We start from the raw sequence: 17,748 nt of genomic DNA, 5'->3' as shown, positions 1-17,748 counted from the left end.
ATTAGAAATAAAGGACCAGTCAATTTGCGTGAAGATAATTTATAGAAAAAAGAATGCACCGCCTTTAAGGGTCCCTTTTTGCATGTTCAGAATAGACCTTTTTTCAAAGAGGCCACCCTGTTGAATAATTATGTAGTCCAGCAGAAAAACAATCATAAAACCATGCATAATTATTACAATATGCATGATACAGTAATTATACATGGCTCTATCATTGTTTTTATGGCTGGATTACATTTCTTTGAAAAAAGGTCTATTATGCTATAAGGGTTGTAAATCACAAACTTTAACTCCAGCCCTCAAGTGAGTTAGGGCATGTCCAAGGTAAAAGTGAACCAGTTCCACTCACTTTCAAAATGTCAAACATAGCTGAAAAGAAGCGCCTTGTGATGTAGATCAACGTGATAGGTGTATGAAAAATTTAACTTGAGGCTATAAGAAGTTATAGCCCAAAAACCTGTATTATGACGTCATAAACAGTACGTAACATTACGTCACGAAACTTAAAATTTAAATAACTCATAAACTATTAATGATATCAATATGAAATTTTGACAGAACAAATATATCGTAATTCTCTAGAAGTAAAATTTTCAAAATCTCCTGAAAAATGATGATGTCAGCATTTTTAAGCCTTTTTCGATTTTTGGCTGTAAAAAATGACATCATCATTTTTTTCAAAATATTTTTAACTTTTAGAAATTTTTTACATCAATATCTATGTGGTCAAAATTTGATGTTTATATGACTTTTAGTTCACGAGATATTAAAATTTTTAGTTTTATGACGTAATGCTATGTATTGTTTATGACGTCATAATACAGGTTTTTGGGCTATAACTTCTTATAGCCTTAACTTAAATTTTTCATACACCTATCACGTGTCATATTTCGTTTTATATTTTTTCTTTTGACTCGTTGTCGGACAAAATTGTTGTCGGAATACTGAAGCATTCGTAAAATCCAACGTCGGGCATTTTCACTGTTGGACTAGAAACTGTCGGACTACTGACGACCTCCCGCCATGACATGCTCTGAAAACTGGGTTGTGGTGGCGCGGGGGTCTTGGATATTTTCATTTTCCAAGAGGGCTTTTCTTTGTTCATTATTCCAGACGTAATCAACTGAACAGTTCAATCACCAAACTGATTGAACTTTGTTGAACTTAATCTAAGGACAAAAGTTGCTAAAATTCATGTGAGTATTCGATTAAAAGTTTGACAATACATTAAGTTCAACAAAGTTCGACAAAAAGAAATGTTCAACAAATCGACAAAAAACTCAGTTCAACAAAATTTGACAACAAGAATATTTGACAAAAATCTAAAAAATCTAAAAAAGTTTGAAAACAAAAAAAAGGTTCAACAAATCGGCAAAAACTTTGTTCAACAAAGTTTGACGACAGACAAGTAATGTTTGACAGCTTCGACGGAAATTCTGCTTAAGTTCGATTAATGTAATCAAACAGTTAGTGGAAGTACTTCGATTTTAAAGCATGTTCAAAGTTCACGATAATGACTTTCTTTTTGGACCTACCTGGAGATTTTTTTCATTTTTCTTCTTACATTGCTATCTAACTTTCATCATCAGGTAGGTCCATTCAGCATGTTGCTTGTTATTACGAAAACCAAACAAGTGAGAACAAGTAAGAACTTAAAGTAAGTGTTCCGTGGCTGTGATGTAGTTTACGAAATTGTTAAGATAAAATGACATACTTTTTAACAACTTTTTTCTACGTCATTTTTGTTAAGCCTCTTCGTAGGAGAATGTGTCTTTCTATAAGGAATTTTATAACACTTCATGACAGATTAAAAAGATGATCAGAAAACGAAAGCTTCTTTGTTTTTCATTTTCGCATTTTATCTGGAAGAATGAAATTTTCAGAAGATGCTTTATTCGATAGGAGGATTCCCATTTCCGTAAAATTGCGATTCCCCATGGTTGCAAAATGATGGCTATGGGATGGGTAATTCCTTTGTTCTTTTGCTATTTTCTTTTGTTCTATGGGACGTAAAGACGCTTCACAAATCGAAGTACTTCCACTAACTGTCAAACGAATTGAACTATAAAAGTTCGATTAAGCTTGATTTTTATAATCAAACTTAATGAAATCGAACTTTATATTTTGAAGAATTTGGGAGTATTCTATTAAAGTTCGACAACCGAACTTGGTCGAACATTAATCGGACAACCTCAAAGTTCCATTAAGTTTGACAAAGCTTGATTAAAAATACTGTTCGATCGATTGGTTCAATTAATTATGTCTGGATTATTCATATTTTATATTTCTATTTCTATTCTTTACAAAAAGTTATTCTCCCCAATGTAACATAAATAATAAAATGAAAACATTAATAGTGCTCTAGCCAGGTCTAGCTTCATAATAAATAATAAATGATAAAAATTAATTTATTTTGTTTGTATAAAAGTTGATAAAATAATTTAAAAATCTAAAAAATCTAAAAATATTTTATATAATAATAATATAAATAATTTATCAAAAAAAGAAAGGAACTAGCATAGTTAGTTTAGGCCCTTCCAGCAGTTAGGGACATTTGGTGAGTTCCTATACTGGCCATAATAAAAAAAGTCGTAACAGCACTCAACATTACGTTTGGGTGTCTTTTTTTATTGATTTGTGTTTTTTGCCTAGAAGATATATATAACAAACATAGTTATTTTCTCAAATTATATCAAAATTAACTATTAACGCATTTTTTATAGCTGTTTTGGAGAACGCGACGGCCTATTGAATAACAAATTACTCCACATACATTACTCTCCCTCAGCCAATAAAATCGTGATAAATTATCTTGTCTCTAGGTGACTGTTGTGGAGTAATTATTATTCAATAGGCCGTCGCATTCTCCAAAACAACTATCTTACTCCTTCTTCATCTTCAATGAAGCACTCAAAGTTAAGCACATAGAATATTCTTATGATTATTGATATTCACTGAAGCACCGTTGATTGAGCGCTACTATGGAGTGCATGACGTAGCCCGCCTTCTGTTTGAACATCATTTCAGGCATTTTGGCGTTTACCACCCTCAAAGCAGCAAGCGCCTCTGTCTTTCCGCAACTCTCTCCACCATTTTTTATGGCCTTTTAACAACAAAAGTCAATTGAGTCATTGATATAAACTAAAAAGTTATATGATACCTACATACCTCTTCTCATAATGTTATGAAGTATCATAAACTTTTTGTTTAAAAAATAATTTTATAATGAGTCAACTCAAGAAGAAATTACTTTTATCAAATGTTTAGTACTTTTTAGGGCTAACATGGACCAAATGATCTTTTTTGATTTCTAGGCCCAAAAGAACTAAAGAATTCAGAGGAAAAATTTTATAAAATGGTAAAAACTTTGAAAAATCTGTGCTTGGGAAAGTTACCACTATGGTGCTCAGAGATTCATTTGGATGTTTTGAAGAAGAACTTGACGAGAGAAAATTGTGAAAAACTTCTGTATCACATGTCATGTCACCAACAAATTACTTCAAGAACAATGTTTTTTGTCACCACTGTGTTAACATCAAAACCACTGAAAAGACTTGAGCTTCATTATTCAACCTTTGTTGAGGATTTTATATTGGAGAAAATAGCTGAGAATAGTCCTTCAATCGAACACATCAGCATTGTTGGGTGTAAAAATGTCACAGGTAGTTTTTTCATTTTTTTTTTGTCTGTTACTTTTCATTGATTCTCTAGAAAGGTATACAATCATTGTCTTTTCTTTGTAATTATCTACCAGCTAACTATATTATAATGAACCTCGCGGGGTCAAAATGCTTGCAACGTTGATTATGTCATCAAAATAGCGCAAAATTGAAGGATTTTTGCGAATTACGCAAAATTTCTAAATAAAAAATCATCTGCCTAGACTGAATCTTATTCTACTTAGTTATACGCTTCGTTTGAGCCCAAAATGAGCTTCAAAAAATGATTTGTAACATTGCAAGAATTTTGACCTCCACAAACCCGCCTTATTCCCCTGGAGCTTACGCTCTTTTCTCTTATAAGAACAATTTTGTAGTAACAGCAAGGCTTGAATAAGCCAGAAAAATGAAACAATTTGAAAAATAACTTGAGCAAACTGAAATTAAAAGGTAAAAAGGGCACAAAAACTAAAGCAACTCAAATTTGCCCTGAAAATAAGAACATAATAAGAACGCAATTAAAGGCCTAAGACAGCCATCAGAAAATTGTTCTGTTCACGTTGCAGCAGTTGTTAAAAATACATGCGGCCGGTTTGCCGGAAAGATTCCTGTTTTTTTTTTAAATTGCTTCAGAAATTTCTTCTGCTGATCAGTATCTGTTGTGTTCTTGCGAAGTATAGCTAAAATAACACTGTTCTCCCCCGTAGTTTTAATCTTATTAATCAGTGTAATTTGTTTTGTTTAAAGAGCTAGAGAAAAAAGCTCTATGTTATAGCACAATTTCCTTTTTCTGAATTTTTTCCCGCTTCTCCACATTGAAAAATCAGCAGAAAATATGATGCGCAAGTGCAGGTGGCGCAAACAGAATCATTATTTGATGGCCGCCTAAAGTGTCAAAAGTTAAAAACAAATGAGGCTCAACTAAAATTTGTTTATGTTTAGTAAATTATAATTTCGCTTTGTGGCCGAAGTACAAATTATTATTATTATTATTATTATTATTATTATTAATTTATTTGGTAAAGTAGGTCAGGTTCTATATACAAAACTATATACAATTATACACAATTCTGTACATATTGGCAGTAAAAAACTGATGTGGACCTACTGGCTAAAAAACGAAAAAGTAAAATCTTGTGAATCAAGCTAAAAGTTGGTTGAATCAAGCTAAAAGTTAGTTGAATCTAGGAGTTTTTGTATAGGAACAAAATGTTGATTTGGATTAAGACTCAGGAGAATTTAGGAGAAATATACATATATAAAAGTACATAAATAAACTCTAGGTAATAATAAGCTAAAAATTTGCGAAGAAAAAAATATATATATTAAGTAAATGTAATTTAGTAATAAACATAATCTTTATATAATAGTGCACGACCCGTCATATTAAAATTAATTTTATCCAAACAATCAGATTTATTCAAGGCTTTTGTAAAAGCTTTGTAAGTTTTTATTTCCCGTATTGAGCTGGGAATGTTATTCCAAACAATAGCTGCTCTGTACATAAATGATCGTTTATAATCAACAAAGGTGAATATAATTTAATTATTGTGTGATGCATTAGAAATCAGAAAGTGGCACTTGTAAATTTAAATTTAATTTCATTTTTTAAATACAGATCAAGGTATTGGAACATTACTGAAGAAACAAACCAAATTATGGTACCTAGAGCTACAGAAATTACCACTTATTAATGGCACGTGTTTACAGTATTTACACTCATTAAAATTAGAGACTTTTTAATTCTGAATAATTTGTTACAACTTCAAGAGGATTATGTAATGGATGCAATATCGAATTGCTCTCGGCTTAGTGTGTTGGATTTGCAGCATTCTCCTAACATATCTGATAGTTCATTGCTTGCAGCTTCAGCGATTCTTAAGAAAAATCTGGTAAGTTTTGAAAATAGACTTTCTGCATATTATTGGAATGAAGAATCCAGATATTTTTTTCAACTTCAGTTTTGAGCTAGAATCTGTGAATGTCTGTATAATATATGTCTGTATAATGTTTTTATGTCACCTCAAAACTCTGGGACAGGATGGAGACTTCAAAAATGATCAGATTTGGCTGAAATTTTGCACACTTGTTCCTTGGGTGAATATCTGGAGGCAATTTTTTCTTTTTTGAAAATCTTGATTTTTAGGGGCGTGGTCACGACTTATTCGCCAAAACAAGCTTTGGGACAGGCTGGAGACTTTAAAAAATGGTCTGATTTAGCTGAAACTTTGCACACTTGTTCCTTGTGTGAATATCTGGGGGCATTTTTTTCATTTTTTCAAAATTTTCATTTTAAGGGCGTGGTCACAAAGTTTAGCCCAAAACGAGTCTAAAACCTTTCTTATATCAAAAATTTTCTGGTGGTGTTTACGATTGGGCCGATTGGGCATACAAGTAATTTAAAAGATACTGAAGTTGAGCCGGTGCGGTCAGCATGTTCTACAGTGCTAATAATGATGAAAAATTCTGAAGTGTTGAAATTTTGAGTTGGGTCCCATTTGCAAATACATTAATTATTTGTTGGACCTACCCCGGTGGGGTGGAGGTCCTATAAATTAACCCGTGTTCGTTAGTTAGTTAGTTCGTTCGTTCGTTCGTTAGTTACCAAGTTTTCTCGAGATTGGCTCATTCAATTTTTCTGATTTTTTGCACAAAGGTGCATTACTATAAACCCTCGAATGTGACGGAGCCCGATTTTCGAAAAAAAAAATTTTCCGGCCGGTAGAACCGGAAATGTCCCGAAAAAAGCAGTTTTTTGAGATTTTCTCGAGATTTTATCATTAGTTTTTTGCGATTTTTTGCACATAGATGCACATTAGTACTGCCGAAAAGGTGTCGAAAACTGTTTGCCGAAAAATTTTTTTTTCCGGTCTGTAGAACCGGAAATGTGCCGGAAATCGTCGTTTTTTCACATTTCCGTCACATTTTTTTTTCATCTATTTTAATTGTTTCTTTACAGAAAAATGTTCTTTATGATGATGCCCAAAACTTAGCATCGGTTTGATTTCCAAAAAAATCATCCTTTGAATCCGGAACTCCTTAAAAATCGCCGGAACAGGCGAAAACCGGCGTAAAACGGTTTTCCTTCATTTTTTCAACTTATACTCTCGACAGATTTTCATGATTTTTTGCACAATGATGTAAAATGGCAATGCCCAAAATGTGACAGAGCCCAATTTTCGAAAAAGAAATTTTTCCGGCCGCTAGAACCGGAAATGTCCCGAAAAAAGCGGTTTTTTGAGATTTTCTCGAGATTTTCTCATTAGTTTTTTGCGATTTTTTGCACGTAGATGCACATTAGTACTGCCGAAAAGGTTTCGAAAACCGTTTGTCGAAAAAAATTTTTTTCCGGTCTGTAGAACCGGAAATGTGCCGGAAATCGTCGTTTTTTTCACATTTCCGTCACATTTTTTCAACTTATTTAATTGTTTCTTTACAGAAAAATGTTCTTTATGATGATGCCCAAAACTTAGCATATATAAATCGAAATTTAAAATTATACATTAGTTCCATTAAATTCTAATTATTCGTTTTATAAATAGGTAGGTCCATTAAAGTATTACTTGTTTTTGATGAAATTTACCTTAATAATTAAAACGAAATAATATGTAATTATATAAGTTTAATGTTTATGCGATTTGTTTAACACGATATTTCATTTCTTTTTCCTATTAGGTTGTTTTAAAAATTTCGGGTGCTTCGAAAATAACAGATCAAAGTTTAGAAGGCATAACTATGCATGCAACAAATCTCAAAAAGTAAGTAGTAGTAGTAGTACATAAGTAAGATCGTACTCGAAAAAGGACACTCCGCTGCGCAAAATTATAAGGCGTAATAAATGTGTAGAAATCTCATCTTGAGTTTATACCTTGCTTGGGTGTAAGATATAGTATTATTTAAACTAAAAGCAATTAAAATTCCTGATTTCATGTCTCCTTTGTCCTCTTTACCTTTTTATTTTACATCAAAAGTTTTAATAAGATATTACAAGAATAGCAAAAGTAAAAGGCCCGAAGATTAGGTGAAGGTTAAATTATGTTATTAAGAAATTGATCGAAGTCTACTATAATTGATGAAATGTATAGATTTTTTAATATTTTCTGTGTCAACTTTTTTCAATACCCTTGACAGTTTTAAATCTTACAAACTGCACATGGACGGAAAATCGCCAATAAAATTCCTCGCTTTAGCTTTTTATAAGAAATAATGATACTTAACTTGAAAAGTGGATGACAAAAAAAATTCTCCAAAACGTTTTGTTTTCCTAAAATTTTCTTACATCTCTTTTTGCGACTGGGTCTTTTTCTTTTCTTTTGTATAATCTTGAAAATTGTATCCCATCCCTATCAGATTTTCGCCCCAGTCCTTGAAAAATACATCGATAGTCTTTTGTTAAAATTGAACCATTATTATTCTCCAGATTTAATGCGAAGCACCTTTAAGTAACAATTTAAATTGTATGTTTATCTCCTCTTTTTTTCAAAAGTTTAAGTTTACGCATTTTTGTCGATTAATTAGTAAAATTTAATGACATACCCTGATATGTTTTTAATAGTCCTATTCTTGGATAAGAGTGCTTTTAATTGGTGATTTATAAATAACCACAGTAATTTATTAATCAACCATCTGCAATACTTGAATACTTGCCTTTATTATATTTTGGTATTTATTATCATGCTTCCTTTCTTCATTTTTCAATAGGTTAAAGTTATACGGATGTAATAAACTAACAACTGATGGCATAAATACTGTAAGAAAAATAAATTGATTATTTTAACAACCATTGCTTCTAAGTTTAGTAGCTCATCATTTTTATGACGAACTTTTAAGCCTATTATACAAAACGCCATGTTTAAGTATGTATAGATAAACTAATGCCTCATCTGAAAATGCAATCCAATCGTGCTAAGTGAAGAAATTCTTGTCAAAAAGGTTCCAAGAACTTTGCAGGACGTTTTACCCCAGCTGGCAAGTTTTGTAAAGGCAATTTTGCTGTGTTTCAGCCACAAAATAAATTAAATGTTGCGGTATTCGACTAACTACCTTAAAGGAAGAGATTTTAGCGGGAATTAGTTGCCGGGTGGCTGGAAAAGTTTAATTTAGCATGAATAGTTATTCATGAAATTGGTGATTGTTCCTGCTAGGGAAAATTTATACGTCTAAATTACTTCTTCTGTCTAGCTGCTCAAATCGGTCCATCTTGACGAGATAGACCTTTCTTACACGGTTGCGTACTCGTCTGGTCCACAAGCAGGACGGTTTCAAGCGGACGAATTTTCGCCAACTTTGCGACGTTTCATTTCGTGCGGTGTTCAATTACCAAGTTTTGTGATGATGGATTTAGCGAATAGATGTCAGTTACTTTCAACTTTGGTTCTTTGTGGTGTGAAGTCAATAGATGATACACTTTTGAATGAGGTTTGAAATTTTTACTTTGTCGATTTACTAATTTTTGTATGAGAAGTTTTCCTAAAACTATTTGAATTGGTAATTAGTTCTGATTTTCTATTTCTTGTTTTCTTGATTATCTATTAACACCCCTTTATCAGGGACCTGCGGGTGAGATCCGCCCGATAAGTCAGTGAACAAATTGCTAAAAATGGCCTAATTTTAAGCCCCGGTTAGATAATGAGTAAACCTATAAAATTTGTCGAAATTTTCAACCCCGGTCACTCGCATTAACTAGGTCAACCCGGTCAAAATCGGAAAAAAACGCATTAGGGTTAGACATATTTGTATATACACGTGGTATACAACCAGATTTTTTTAAACCCCTTGAGTGTTCTTAACTTTTTGAGTTTTAAGCCCAAAAATGTTCTCAACATGTTCTTTATTTTCACTCTTTTGTGAATATTTTTGTCCATACTCTTAAGAAATCTGGTGTTTTAGTGTCCACAAATACTTAAAATGTTTCTAACTTGTTCTTAATATTTTGGCCATCGAAGTTTTATTTTCTTATATAATTTGCTCTTATAAAAAACGTGTCTAGCCTCACCTATGATGGTGGCGGGGGAGATAGAAGGGTTTGAAGAAAGACGGAGAGGGAACCTGTAGTAGAGGTTTTGATCTATCTAACAATCCATTTCAAAATATCTTCTTAAAAACATATTCGTGCGTCATGCAGATATACAAACTTGTCAAACAATTCTCTTTTCACAGGTTGTGTTCAGACCTAAGTTTAATTTGATAGGTCCAAATGATTCCTTTACAGTCCAATTGTACTCAACTGCTACTGCTCAAAAGCTACCGGGTGCGCCACAAAAAAGTTTCTCTCTTTAAAACTAATTTTCTCCAAATCTAAAAGTTTTAAACGAACCATTCCTATTTCATTAGAAAGAAGAAAGATAAACTTAAATTTTGATGGGTCATTTATTAAATTCGATTCATCAGATCAAAAGTTATGCTCAATTGAATGAAAAAGTCATTTACAGAAAGTGCTCGAAAACGTTGAAAATCGAGCTATCAAATTTTTATTTTGAAATTGGCAATCGCCATAGCCTTTACATGATTAAGAGCATTTTTCCGCAACTAAACACTTAAATTTTGAAACTGAAGGGTCGAAAGGGTTTAAAATCTTCATCAGAATCATTTTAATTTACTTTTACCGAAATTTTCCTCAAATCTTTGGTTCTAGACTGGATAAAGTCTATGTAGGGCTGGGTGTACCTCAAAACCCATATCTGATGTATTTTATGAATTTTTGCCAGATTTCTTTGCCTTTTTCGACGAATTTTCTTCCATTTGTTATAATTCAACCTTCCTTTATATAACAAAAGGTCATTTAGACAGCTAATTATCATTTTTGATTACTGAAACGAAAATACTGATGCATCATGTAATTATGCTTCTGTTTAATTTGACAGGTCCATTTTTAACGTTTTTGAGCGCTTTCAGAAACTAACTTTTTGATTTAATTGAGCATAACTTTTGATCTACTGAATCAAATTTAATAAATGACCCCTCAAAATTTAAGTTTATCCTTCTTCTTTCCGATGAAATAAGAATGGTTCTTTTAAAAATGTTATATTTCGAGAAAATTAGTTTTAAAGAGAGAAACTTTTTTGTGGCGCACCCTGTAGATCAAACCTTTTAAGCGGAATCACTTTCTGGTTTAGAAAAAAGTGTTTTTACAATTACGTCCTAGATTTTGAAAACTGAAAAATGGAGAATATCAAAGCACTGATACTTATGTTTTTAAAGTTTGTAATATTTTGGAAATGAATTCATTTTATTGTTTTTGAGCACTTGAGCATGTTGACTAGGTTCAAATTACTTTGGTTATCATTCATGTTACAATCACCAAATTCTCTCTTTAATAGCTCGGAAAGATTTGTGGAAACAGACTAACGAAGCTTGATTTAAGTTACTGTGATCAAGTCTCAGATTCTGGTCTGGAAATTGTTGTTCGAAGATTCAAGACATTGCAATCATTGAAATTTCAACATTTCCAAGGGACAGGAGGACCACTGAAACAATACTATGAAGAAAATCGGCGAATACAGGCTGAGAAGATGGAAGAATTATGTTTTCCAGCATGTCGTCATGTAAATTAACAACGTCAATGTCTATTGTTTCATTGATTTAGCTATACTTTAAAATGAATTAGGTTTTGTTGAAACTTTTTTGTCCGGCAGAAATAATTTCTTAGATTTTTTTCTCTGACAAATTATTCAATTTAAATCTTACATGTTACTAAACTTCGCCATTTTTCACGGTTACCGTTAATCAATGATTTTCAAAATATTTTCAAAGAAAAGTTTATAAGCACAATTTTCGTCAAATTCATTAAACAAATCAAAATGGTCCTGAGACAACTGAGCCTCTGTATACCTTATCGGCCCTTTTTACGCCGGCCCTTATTGGTGTTATTTTTGGGCACGTGGCGTAATAAAGGCCGGCGTAAAAAGGGCCAAGATTTCGCAATTTTTACTTAAAAGTGGCGTTAATTTTCGATTATTATTTCTCAATATAAAGGATTTTAGACATGATTCTAGACCTCACGAAAATCAGATATTTTAGAACATCACAAACATAAAATCAATCAAAACTTTTTGAAAAGCGTGAATTTTCATTCTTTTTATTTTTATTCAGTTTGACGGACACCACTTGGAATACGTTTTACCCTTCTTCAAGAATCTCACTAAACTTGATGTCTCTGGTATGAAAAATGTGGGAGATAATTTTCTACGCATTGTTGCAGTGCATTGCAAACGATTGCAAGATTTGTGTCTCAAAGCTTGTAAACAGGTAGAATTAAATAACTCATCTTTAAAAAAAAATATGAACGGGTTTGGCTGATCGAGGGTTAACGAGTGTGTTCGCATCCTCAATTTGTGATAAGGTCCTGAATTACTTGCCGAAAAGTTCAGTCTAATTGCCAAAAGTAGCTTGGTAAATTAGCTTGGCAACCTTTGCCCTGAAGCCAAGAAAGCAATCGTCTCTTAGTCAAGTAAATAGTGGCCCTTTCATTCTACAAGATTAAAATGTTTATTGTATTGCTCTTCTACAGTTTCCGAATCTTCTAAGTTTCCTAAGAAATTGCATGTTTTAATGTCTGCAAATTGTACTTAGAAATGTTCTCAAATCTTTTGAACTTGAAGCCTTATGCTTTTATCTAGTAACCGGAGAGAATCTTTGGCCTCTGTCTTGTTTGTGTAATTCGTGTTTTTAGTACAGTATATGACTCCCAAAACGGAGACGGCCCCCAAAACGGAGGTTTTGCCTTAATGAGCCATGTTCTATTGTTGGTACTTTAAAACCTGGGAAAGCTTAAGATTCAATCCTAACACATTTCTCTTGAGTCCGAAAAAAGAAAAATACCAAAATGTCATTTTTAACATGGCTAATTTTCTTCGTCCTTTTTTTCAAAAATTAGTTTTAAAAATCCCTTTCTTTGGACTAAAACCGTCAAAAGTTAAAGAAGATTGGAAATAATTAACCCCTAAAAACTGGGTAACTCTGGAAAGTATAAACATATATACCAACATACCAACTCAGTAATTAAAAGTCTTTGAGAAAATTCGAAATATTTCACGATAAAATCAACATTAGAGACTGCTAGTATTTTGCACAGAATTTTGCACTCAGCCAGGTCTGAAACACTGTTTTGGTATGAATCTTTTTTGCAAAATTATCAAAAAATAATTATTTTATCGTGTTTTTAATTTGAGACATTGAAGTGATGGATTTTTAACAATTTCAATTTAATTGAATCGACGTTTTGGGGGCTACTAACCTCCGTTTTGACAACCATTTGTATGAAGTTAAAGAGAAAAGTAAAGTTTGACTTTTCTAAATCGTAGAGCATTGCCTTCATACCTATCGGTAGTAATTTAATGTCGATGCTGTGCTTTTTGATTAAGATATTTCGAAAAAACTAAACCTCCGTTTTGGGGGCCATTAGAAAAATGTGACTCAACTTTGACTGAAAAAATATCATACAAAAACCTTTATTCTAAAAAAATTATCTTTTGGGAAAGAAACTAGACATGTCGAGCTTAATTCACAAGAAAGATTTTTAACTTCTCTATTTTCTGAATTCACTAGAAAGATCTCAATTTGGATAGACGTTTTGGGGGCCACATACTGTACATGATTTTTTTCGTCACTGCAGCGAATAAACTTTTTTATGAATGAGCACATTTTTTGCGAATTGAGATATAAGTTTTGCATAGCCAACAAACAACGGAAAAGAGTTTCCAAGTCAATTTAATGATTTTTTCAACGTCTTTCTTGAATAGAAATGTGAGCAAATTTCTGCATTCTTTCCCCTGTAGATTGAATAGAAAAGGACATATAACAAATTCACGAATACAATGAAATATGCTATAGTATACAATGAATTAGTTTTTTATACTAAGGTTTTTAATATCTGCAGGTTTCAGATGAGGGAATATGTGATGTTTTTCGAAATGGTTCTCCCATTGAGAAGCTTATTCTTTCCGGTAATCCAAAATTGACGGATCGATCAATATTCACGATGGCATCTCACCTTGCCAACACTTTATCTGCTCTTTATATTTCTGGTTGTACACGCATCTCACCGCAAGCTGTACTATATTTAAAAGTAAGTATTTCTTGAATTATTTTTTGAGTACGCCATTGCAGTCGTAGCCGTAGGAACATATTCATCGGCTCCTGTCTATTTCAGCAAGTAAGGAAAAAATGATCAAAATAGAAATCATTGTCTATGTCAGACGTCGTTGATTTTGTTCTAAAAAAGCAGAAACATGACGGGAGCCATGTGGGTCAGGTTATTCGATCATGGAGGTATAAAGAAAAACAGGAGTTGAATTTGTCGGTAATTGGTCGTTAAAGTCTTTTCATTTCTTTTATGAAATACATCAAAAGAAAATACTATGCACCCCGACAAAATACGAGTTTTTAGTATAACTCAAGATTGCTCTGAACATTCTTACTAGCAGTATTGAAGATTTCTAGCCTTCTAATATACGAAAATTAAGTAATACTTCGTCCGCGAAACAAGTTTATTTTCAATTTCGTTATCCGTTAAATTTTTTTTTGAAAAAAAAGAAAAATGAGAGAAAATGAAAAGTTCTTTATAATCACGCACGATTTCAGACTCAATTTGTAGACAAAAAGTCGCTGGAGAATTTTGGAGGAAAGTATCAAGCAATAGAGTTCGCCCTAAAGATAACATTGATCGAAATATCTTATCATTTGATGAAGATTGCCAAGTTTACAAGGCTTTTTTAGTCCAAATATTTTCTTACATTGATGTCAGAAACAATGAATCTCGTCTCATCTAATTTCCAAAGCTTAAATGAGCCAATAAGATTTCACCCATAGATAAAAGAGCTAATTAAAAATGCACGATATATGAGATTATGACGATGCATACATCGTAACTTTTTTAATCGTAGGGCGAGCTTGGTTACAATAGCATACTCTGTGTAAATGCCAACCATCCAACTTAGGGAGACAAACGTAGACATTTGTACTTTACCACTTGATTTCTTTGACGCGTGTCCAACATACAACACGGCTATAAAATGAATACAAAAATACTAAATTATTACAAGAATACTAGAAGAATATTAGAAAGAATAAAAAAAAAAAAACTAATCATTGACAAAATCATACACAGACAAGATACAGAAATAAATAAATAAACAAAGTTCTACTCACTAGAAACACTGTGGTTGAACGTCACTTCACGCACACTGAAGAGTTTACAAAACATTGACAACACACCACAAGACTTCACATTTATAACTTACACAGATAGGTCGTGTTCAGACCGAGGTTTAAAGCAATTAGGTCTACATGTTTCTTTTATATCCCTTTTGTATTTAACGGCACGCTTCTCGTTAGTTAAACCAAAGTTTAAAAAGGAATCACCCTCTGGTTTAAAAAAAAAGTTTTTACAATTTCGTTACAGTTTTCTGAATAGACGAAAATAGAATTCGCAAGTGAAAAGCATGCTCCTTCTGTAAATGAAGAAAAAAGAACGTGAAATTTATGACTTAGAGACGCTCGGAGTATCTCTAGCAGTAATGGCTTCAACGAACACGAATTAGTGTTTTACAGAGGGATTCCCTGAAATCTTTTTTGTTTCAAAGTATCTCAAGAGAGAAGATTTCAAGTTAGGAAAGGAGATTCCTCGAGATCGCCAATCGATTTGACAAAAGAAAAGTGATTATAGATGAATTCCCATATCAACAAAGTACTACTTAAACCTTAAACTTTCATGTCTGAACACGACCATAACATATAAATTCCCATGAGGATCATAAGACAATACAATAATATATAAACATTACACAATAAAAACTAAACCACATGAGACAATAAATGACATAAAGGAAACAATTATAAGAAATCTACCTACAAAAGTCCAGTTAAATACAAAGTAATAATTGTAAGAACATCAAACAGTTACACAAAAGAACAAACATAAAATCAATGCCAAAACGGCATTAACACTCTCCACCGTCAAGATACAATTCTTGACCACAAACAAGCTGACTTTACCAACAAACAAAAACAAGATAAAGAAAAGAAAACTAGAACCTGAAGAGACAAAGAAATCCACAAAACTGAAATCAGCAAACAAAAAATAAAACCAAAACATTCTCAATGACACTCTGTCATAAAACTTCAAACATAAAAATGCAATGTTCAATTTGGAAACTTCAATTACACCAGGCGCAATTATTGCAGTGTTCATAACCTGAAGATATTCTTTATACTTCCATGATTCGATCAAGCTAAGCAGAACATTCGCGACGTCACTACAAGTACAACGTGAACCTGATTACGGAGTGGGAATTGAACCTTGACCCTAAGAACATAACATACATAATACTTAATTTTTATGCTCTTTAAACGCTTAAAAGCTGACGGATGGTTCCCTTAAATTTACAACTGGCATAAAAGTCTGAAAGGAAGACCTCTACAAAACTGCAGGTTCAGTGTATATATTCGTACACTGTGATACTCATGGTATGGTAAATTGGCTCAATCTTTCGGCCTTGCTAATTTTTAGATCCCTGTTCTGCTTTTTTTCCCGGGGGCTTTGTACTAAGGTTTATTATATTTTTGAACTTTTCTTTTTACAGGATGAATGCGTGAATGGAGTACACGTCCAACATATCGTTCCAAACTCACCTCCTGATCGTGTGATGGGTAAAGATCTGGATAGTGGTCAATTTCATCCTATGAATGGTACCGATGCTGATCTATTCTATTGGACACCTACCATTTGATTTCGTGTATCAAATCCTATAGCTGGACCCGACCTATTCACGACCTCCCGTCAATCATTGTCTTCTCGGCATGATTAAGAGAATATCCGTTGATCGCGATTCATAACTCCATTATAAAGCCCCAATTTCGCCATCAAAAGCACTAAACTATGCAACGCGCCATGGCCAATGTATATGATCAATACGTTTTTCTCAAGAAATAGATTGACCCTTATGCAAATGCTTCGCATCTTGTCTTGTTACATAAATAGATTTTGGCAAGAAAGTGACACGGAAAAATTAAGATGACAGATGTTATACCGATTAATGTATTGATCACTTTCTCTCGTCACGTAATCAACAAAAACGATCCCTTTGGTTTGAAGGTTCAAAGCAGTAGTAATAGGTATTTCAAGACATTCAAACAATTGTTCATCAGTTCCATATTTTAGATTAAAGGTTTTGTTTTTAAATAAGAGTGATAGCGTTTGCTTACTAATCAATTTTAATTTCCAAGCTTTTTGGACCTACCCCGGTGGAGGTCCTATAAATTAAGCTATGTCCGTTCGTTCGTTCGTCGTCCGTCCGTTCGTTAGTTACCAACTCTTCTCGAGATTGGCTCATTACCAGTGGATACCCCTTAAAACCCACAATAAAAAGTGGTACCCTCTATCTCATTGTTTAGTTGGAGTGTAAGGCTGAAACTTTTTGTGTTGAAAGTACGTTGTCTATGATTGTCTTCCCTAGCAGTGATGTTTTGTAGAAAACAGTTTTCAGTTTTTCATGAGGAAGTGAAAAAGTGCAGTTTTTGCTATTTACCCCTTAAAACCTACAAAATAGTTTTTCTCGAATAACTTTTTACAAAAAAGTTCTTTTGACCTCAAATTTTGAACAGTGATTCACTATAAAGTTACTAATGTTATGAATATACCATTAGTACCTAAATGATCTCAAAAATATGTGTTAAAATCAAAATACCCCTTAAAACCTACAAAAATAAGGCTAAAAACCACAAAGTCCGACCCTTGCTAACGGGATACTCAAGCTGATGGATACAAATTTGGTGTTGCTTCGTGATTCAATGGTTCAAAGACTTCCTAGAAATTCATTCCCACAACAATATTTTCATTTTTCAGGATTTCATGCCCATAATGCAATTGTGTGTGGTTTTTTCGTCAAAAACGGCTACGAAAGGCCAAAACCTTCATTCGCTTCATTTTTGACCTATGGTTCTAATGTTTTTCTAAATCTCCATCAAATTTGTGACATTTTGGTATGCAGCATGACCAGGTTTTGAAAAAGTCGATTTTCAGATTTTATTGATCATCACCATAAAAGTGCTTGAAAGTAGAATTTTAAGGGCCTGTCATTTTCGTTGGGGT

The 17,748-nt window shown here is 32.8% G+C and overlaps 1 protein-coding gene across 1 annotated transcript; it reads left to right on the top strand.

The window, feature by feature from the left end:
• Positions 1–3,312: 3,312 nt before the first annotated feature.
• Positions 3,313–17,058, top strand: LOC136801012 (F-box/LRR-repeat protein fbxl-1-like). The gene is made up of 9 exons (XM_067057637.1): positions 3,313–3,662; positions 5,278–5,551; positions 7,335–7,417; positions 8,361–8,409; positions 8,841–9,077; positions 10,979–11,203; positions 11,751–11,906; positions 13,537–13,725; positions 16,241–17,058. The coding sequence occupies exons 2-9, from the start codon at positions 5,441–5,443 to the stop codon at positions 16,385–16,387; spliced, it is 1,197 nt and encodes a 398-aa protein (XP_066913738.1). The 5' UTR covers positions 3,313–3,662; positions 5,278–5,440; the 3' UTR covers positions 16,388–17,058.
• Positions 17,059–17,748: the final 690 nt, after the last annotated feature.

This window comes from Clytia hemisphaerica, unplaced genomic scaffold, assembly GCF_902728285.1.
Source record: "Clytia hemisphaerica strain Z4C2 unplaced genomic scaffold, Clytia hemisphaerica genome assembly, whole genome shotgun sequence".
Lineage (NCBI taxonomy): Eukaryota > Metazoa > Cnidaria > Hydrozoa > Leptothecata > Clytiidae > Clytia > Clytia hemisphaerica.
The sequence above is the reverse complement of the archived record's forward strand: the minus strand, read 5'-3'. Positions and strand labels throughout refer to the sequence as shown.

Coding starts and splice junctions, on each gene's coding strand:
- LOC136801012 (XM_067057637.1), top strand. CDS start 5,441: ATGGATGCAATATCGAATTGCTCTCGGCTTAGTGTGTTGGATTTGCAG. Junction 9,078..10,978: donor ATGATACACTTTTGAATGAG/GTTTGAAATTTT, acceptor TCTCTTTAATAG/CTCGGAAAGATTTGTGGAAA. Junction 11,204..11,750: donor GTTTTCCAGCATGTCGTCAT/GTAAATTAACAA, acceptor ATTTTTATTCAG/TTTGACGGACACCACTTGGA.